Source organism: Propithecus coquereli, unplaced genomic scaffold (genome assembly GCF_000956105.1).
Source record: "Propithecus coquereli isolate 6110/MARCELLA unplaced genomic scaffold, Pcoq_1.0 Scaffold20, whole genome shotgun sequence".
Lineage (NCBI taxonomy): Eukaryota > Metazoa > Chordata > Mammalia > Primates > Indriidae > Propithecus > Propithecus coquereli.
In genome coordinates, this window is record NW_012144967.1 from 13,667,248 (window position 1) to 13,673,939 (window position 6,692).

The window sequence follows — 6,692 nt, forward strand, 5'->3', positions numbered from 1 at the left end:
AAAAAAAAAAAAAAAAAAAAAACCAAAACAAAACCAGAAGTTAATTTGCAAATATTAAAAGCAGTCTCCATTTCTTCTCTAATTACAAAGTAACATGTGCCTAATGCATAACCATTGTTTTTATGTTAACTATTGTCTGTTTCATATGAAAATCCTCTTCCAAATAAATGTATCATCTTCTGGTGCCTTGAGCACATCAAACATGTGTCCTACAACACGGTAGCGCAGGGAAAGCGAGGGGTGGTATTTAATCTTGTCTCTCCCCTTGGAGATAAAAGTATACCCACAGAATCTTTCAAGTACTCTGTACCTTTCCCCTTACCTGAACTTCTGGTAGGACTGGGACAGATACTCATTAATGATGCTTAGGTGAGCATTGTCTCCCAGAAACATCTTATTGGAGGCAGCATGCTGGAGCATCTTTGCAATGGAGCCCAGGTTCCGGCGTTGGTCCGTGGTCAGCTGGCCTCCTGCTGACAGGTCGATGATGTCAAATGCATCAGGAGCGACAATGGCTGGATTCATGTATCGATAGTAAAGCAAGTTGCCAATGATCTGGAACAGACGGCACAGTAAGATGAGCATGAAAAACCACACCATCAAGTAAGCCACAAATGACTTTGCTAGCAAAGAAAACCAGAAAATGCAGTCCTGTGAGGAAAAAATAAATCAAAAATACACACACACACATGCACACATGCAAAAACACTTTCTCTCAAGGCCCGGATAAAACAACCAATTATCCCTTTGTTGGATGTGGTTAAAAAAAAAAAAAAAAGAAAGAAAAAGAGAACAGAACTGAAAACCACTACCAGTAATTAACAAAAGCAGATTCAGGAGGTAAAAATGACAGGCTCAAAGTCTGTCATCAAGCATTTTGGAGCATCTTTTGTTCACACGTCACAGCAGCAAATGAGGCTGCTGTCAGCCACACGCACTTTTTACTTTCACATGGGTGGGCTTTCGTTATAAGAAGCTACTGAACACAGTTAAAATAAGTCCTTAAACACGACCTAATTAGCACAGTGCAATCTGTCCAACCCCCATCACCCACATGCTGCAGACTTCAAAGGCCAAGTTCATGCCTTTGAAATTAAATTCACTCAACACATATCTCTTTCACAGAAGAATTCAGGGACAGTCACAGCATTTCCCCTAGAGTTCATTCAGAAAAAATAAAATTAATTCACCTGAACAGAAAGTCTAGAATCGAGGCCTCACTGTAGGAAAGCACAGAACTAGGAGAGAGAAGAAAAAAGCATTCAGATTAAAAAAAAGGAGGAGCAGCGCAGGTGAGTCAGAGAGCTCCCAGCCACAGCCTTAGCAGAAGCAACCGTGCTTGCGGCCATTCGCCTCGCCACCAGCAGAGGGAGCAGTTCTCCAGTGAAAAGATAGGACTCAAAGAAATTTATCTGGAGACAGGAAAAATCCATCTTTCTCTACTTGTTTGCTGTTTATGCACCATTCAGACTGCATAGGAACGGCTCCACACTGAGAAAGTTATCATGTACACATTTACAGTTGCTTTCAAAGGCTCACGATCAACGGCGAGTTGCTGCCAGAGTCTAACGATCCACGGCCTGACGGAGGTTTACATTAACAGCTCTTTCCTGCGGGGCTTTGGAGGGCAGGAATCTGCCGGCTCAGACTCTCACCTTCAGCAGCTCATCCTCACCAGCATCAGGGAACTTCTCATGCAACGAATCCTTCAGCACTTTGGCGATGAAGCGCATCCCGTAACTGCGGGGTGGACAAAGCTCAGTGAGAAGGGCCAGGTGCAGGAGGGCACAAGGCCGGGCTCCCAGGGGGTCATGACAATGGTGGCACTCACGGGATTTTGTCCACAGAGCTGATGATGGCAGAGAGGAACTTGTCCGTCACGGCCCGCATGTTCCTGATGGAGTTGTCCAGCCTCGTCTTCACTTCCTCGTGGGCCAGAGCTTGCTCGGGGGTCACATCGTAGGGCAGTTTGCTGGGAGAGCAGAAATAATCCCAACTCCGTCAGACCAACGGCCAGGTCCAGCCTGAGGCAGGGACCACGTCTTTCATCAACAGAAAGACCCAGGGAGATTAGTAGCTCACACTCCTGCTCACGGAGTTGCTAAGTGGGAGGGCTAGAATTTGAACTCAGGTTTTCAACTGTGAATCAGGTACCTTGAATTGTGTGCCAGGCACTATGACAAGCACTTAGGAATTAAAGGCAAAACATGAGATCCCCTCCTGAGTCTCTGACAGTCTTATGGGAACGACAAACGGATCATTACAAACATATTGTGCTAAAAATAACAAGTTCACCAAATGCGCAGCAGGACCACAGGGAAGGGGCTTCATTCGGACTGGAGAAAGCAAGGACGGCGTCCGAAAGGAAGGGACACCTGAACTCAGGAAAAAAGCAGAGCCAGAGTCTTCTAGGAAGGAAGGTCAAATGCAAAGAAGAGGAGAAATGAAGGTGGAAAAGTAAACAGGGACCAGGCCATGGAGGGCCCTATATAGAATAGTAACAAGTCTGGACTTTCCTAGAAGCTGGGGTGGGAGTGCATTAAAAAGATAGGAGATCTAAGCTAGACACAGTGGCACACTGTGGTCCCAACCGCTTGGGAGGCTGAGATGGGAGAATCACTTAAGCCTGTGAGTTTGAGGCCAGCCTGGGCAACAATAGCGAGACTCCTGTGTATAAAAAATAAAATAAAATTTTAAAAATTAAAAAAAAAATTAGAGATCTTCATTTTGAGGAAGATTGCTGTGGCCCATCATGAGGAATGAACTAAAGATGGACGGTCGCAGACAAAAGAAATAGGAGGCCAGAGCCACAGTCTGATCAAGAGCTGATGAGAGCATGAACGAGGATGCCGCAGTGGGGACCAAGAAAAGGCCTTGATCTGACAGACACTAAGGAGACACCATCAATGGGACTTGGTGACCCTTCGGATACTGGTGAGGGAGGAGACGGTTACGTACAAGAGTTGAAGCTAGAGATGCCGACAGGATTGCTCGAGGAGAGAGCACGGTCAGAAGGAACTGGCCAGGACAGTGGATGCGCTAGGACGCGGGGCCAAGGCTTAATGGGGAAGGAAATAAGGAAAGAGGGGTGAAACACAAAACAAAGTGTGTGTGTTGGAGGGGGCGTATCAAGGTTCTGGTACTTTCTTGGATTATCCGGGTGGGCCCTAAATCCAATCACAGGTGGCCTCATAAGAAAGAGGCGGCTCGAGATTCGGTGCACACGCAGGAGGCAATAACGTGACCACAGAGGCAGAGACGGGAACTGCACGACCCAGAGTCACGGGAAGCCAACAGCCACAAGCAGCCGGAAGAGGCAAGAATGGATGTTCTACTCGAGTCCCCGGAGGCTCTGCCGGCACCTTAACTTCAGAGATAATGATTTCAGTGAGAATAAATGTCTGTCGTTTTAAGCCACCACATGTCTGGTGATTTGTTATGGCCGACATAGGAAACCAATACAAGTAGACAGGGACACGACTCCATTTGCCATAGTGTGGCTGAATTACAACAGGCAAACTATGAATATGAGAATTCTGCAAAAATTAACGGAAACATTCGGTGAGAAACAACTGGATGTATGGGATAATAAAGAGTACTGCATATTTTACCTGTGACATTTAAAAAGCAGTGACAAGCGAAGGGAATCAAAGTGCTAAAAACAATGGTTCCAGTTGGAGACTAGAACATTAAATTCCTAAGATTTTAGAAGTGAACATACCCAAGAGGTGGTAAGACCCCCATTTGCTGTGTGTGGAGGCCGGAGTGAAAGAGGAGAGCTCACGGCTCCGTGATGCTCACGTGCGGGAGGGGCTCCCGCCACACCGTCACCCTCGCAATCATGGGTATTTTTAAAAAGGGTAAAATCGATTCCACTTTTATGAAAAGCAAAATAAGGTACCAGTTTCTTATAGGCACCCACAAGAAAAAAAAATCCTGAAATGTCAAGTGGAATTTTAATCTAAAAATGACTGACTCATGGACCAGAGAAATTAACTTAGTAGCTTGAGCCAGTGTCCATGGGCCCAACACCTAGGGATGCCCCGGGTTGTGGGCAGAACCTCCCAGACAAGTATTGCAGTTGGCTGACCACATTCCAGGATTTGGGCCTCGGGCGTGCTGGCCAAAAAAAAATTTTTTTTTAAATCACACCCAGCACAATGATCTGACTCCTGGTGACAGACTTTAAGTAGCACAAAGAACCAAATCAGATGCCAAATGATTCCCAGTAGGGGAGAAGCTCCTTCCAGGAATCAGCAGAACGCTCTGTTCTCTGCCCAGGGTATACATGAAAGGCAGGACGCTGCAGAGCAGTGTCAGTCTACAGAGCAGTCGTTGATCAGGAGACTGAGCCAGAAGGTAAATCAATACACGCTTCCTTCATTGAGAAAGTCTCGCTATGAAAAAAAGTCAGTTAAAATAAACACTGTGCTTAGTGACACAGATGATTTTCCATTACTGGTCTGCAAACCACACTTTGAATAGCAACAGCATGGAAAGCTACTCCTCCCAAGCCCCAGAGAGCTTCACGCATGATCTAACACTACTCCGCAACAACAAGAAAGAAACCACAGCTGCTCACATCTCCATTCCTCACCCAGGCTGAGTAAGGCCAGAGACATTTTGGCTCCGTGAACTCGACTTTCCCAGCATTACTCGTATTTGACTGACACATTTTTGCTTTAGATAAGTTAATGCCGGTAGGCAAACTACTGCCTGGCAGAGTAATCTCCTGTGATATGTTTAGTTAGCCCAGCTCTCAATGTTCTAAGGCAGCTCACCATTCACTCCATGCCATTTTCTCTTTCCTTTAATGAAACACAGTGATCTCTCCCAATCTATATAAACCTTCCCATTCAACTGCATCTCTAGCTACGCCAGGGTCCTTTTAGGCCCTGGACCCTCTGCCTTAGAGGGTTCAGACGAGAACACTCTGCATCTAGCTCTAGCAAGGTGGGCCCCATCTTATCCCGTAGGCCTCAGCTAAATGAAATTTCACCTTCTGAGACAGGCTTTCCCTGATCATCCTATGTTAGCTCCTACCACAGTACCCTACGTAAAACTGCACGCAACTTCCCTCAATTTTCAATTATACTTTTAAGTATCTGTTTGTTGTCTCTCCCACTCAATAAACTACAAAGAAAGAGCAGGGACCATGTCTGTTTCATTCATTCATTATTGTATGTTTCACTATAATAATTGCATTATTGTATGTGTATCTAACAGTGCCTAGCACACAGTAAGTGCTCAATAAATATTTGCTAAATAAGTGAATTTATTACCAGGTCAACAATTTACAGAACAGTTTTCTAAAGAAAAACTATTTGGATAATTCTCCATTTTATAAATCAAAGGTTAATAACTACATTAATAAAAAAGAGAGAAAATAACAACATGAAAGAAAAATTGTTATGGTCACCATACCTTGCCTCTCCTGTCTGAGACTCCATCTGATTAACCCAAGATTTGTAAATATCCACAGGGTCGGTTTTAATGTTGAGAGATTTGTCGTCCATAATCTCCTTCACAACTGGGGCCAGGATCTGTCGCAGTGCATTCTGGCCCCGGGCGCCACGGTTGAAACTTACAACCATCTTAATAACGGTAGGATTTCCTGTCACGATCTCCTGAATCTGATCTACCTTTGACCTATAAATCATCAAATACAAATTCAATTTCAACTAATCACAGAACCTAGCAACTTCAAAGATCCTTCCTAAAGATCATCTCTCCTGGAAACTGTCTTTCTCTAGAAACATCTCCCAGCACTCACAGGACCTTCCTGCAGCTATACACTCAATCATGGGAGTCATGAGTGGGTCCTCTATTAGACAAAAACGTGGAATCTTCATGTTTGGATCAGTTTTTGAAAGTATATCTCAATACAGAATGTTTCTAAAATTTAATTTAGCAAATTATCTTATTCTACCCCCTCCCCAGAAGTACCAACACTTTATACTAATTTTAAAAGTGCATGCTTCCTTAGGGTAAGTATTGTTCACAAATTAATTGAGATCAAGAAAAGGTATAGGCAGGCGTGACTCTCAAACTGGGTGCTTCTACGATAGCGGGAAGGAGCCCCAGGCCCCGCAGAAATCTGCTCATACTTGATTTCCTCCTGGAGCGCTGTCTTAAAGAGCCGTAGGAGCAGGTACTCCTCTCGCTGGTTGGATGCATAGTTGTAGAGTGTGAAGATTACAGAGTCCATGAACTTGGTGGACTTGTTCTGAGGCATCTGAAAAATCAGCTTGGCCAGATAGGTGGGATTGGTCTGAAATAAAACCAAGGGAAAAGTCATTTCTAGATAACATAAAGACTGGCAAAAAAAACCACAAAAAACCCTCTAATTTTTTAAACTTGAAGGATAAGAAGGTATAAGGAAGGAAAAATAAGACAGCCTTTCACTCACCCCTCAGTGGAAATCAGAAATATTTCCAGAGGGATTTATGGGTAAGCTTTTCTTATGCAAAAGTAAATTAACTAAATTTGCATAATACCAACTCAAGGAGCCACTTACCTGCAATAAATAAAACAGATGCTGATAAGCTTCCAATTTCTCTCTTTTCTCCTTGCTCAAAGCCTTGAGACCGCCTTTCTGTTTGTTTATCATCATCATATCAGATAACTGTTCCTTATTTTTTTTAGTAAGTTTTTTACTGTGGGAAACCACATCCTATAAACAAAAACCAACA

The 6,692-nt window shown here is 44.0% G+C and overlaps 1 protein-coding gene across 1 annotated transcript in view; it reads right to left on the minus strand.

The window, feature by feature from the left end:
* Positions 1-6,692, minus strand: part of IQGAP1 (IQ motif containing GTPase activating protein 1) — a 134,290-nt gene that overhangs the window by 16,765 nt on the left and 110,833 nt on the right. The window contains exons 20-25 of the mRNA XM_012643685.1: positions 6,518-6,673; positions 6,108-6,271; positions 5,425-5,649; positions 1,832-1,972; positions 1,656-1,740; positions 323-555 (exon numbers count right to left, since the gene is read on the minus strand). Coding sequence (XP_012499139.1) covers positions 323-555; positions 1,656-1,740; positions 1,832-1,972; positions 5,425-5,649; positions 6,108-6,271; positions 6,518-6,673 — 1,004 coding nt within the window. The remainder of the gene's footprint in view (positions 1-322; positions 556-1,655; positions 1,741-1,831; positions 1,973-5,424; positions 5,650-6,107; positions 6,272-6,517; positions 6,674-6,692) is intronic.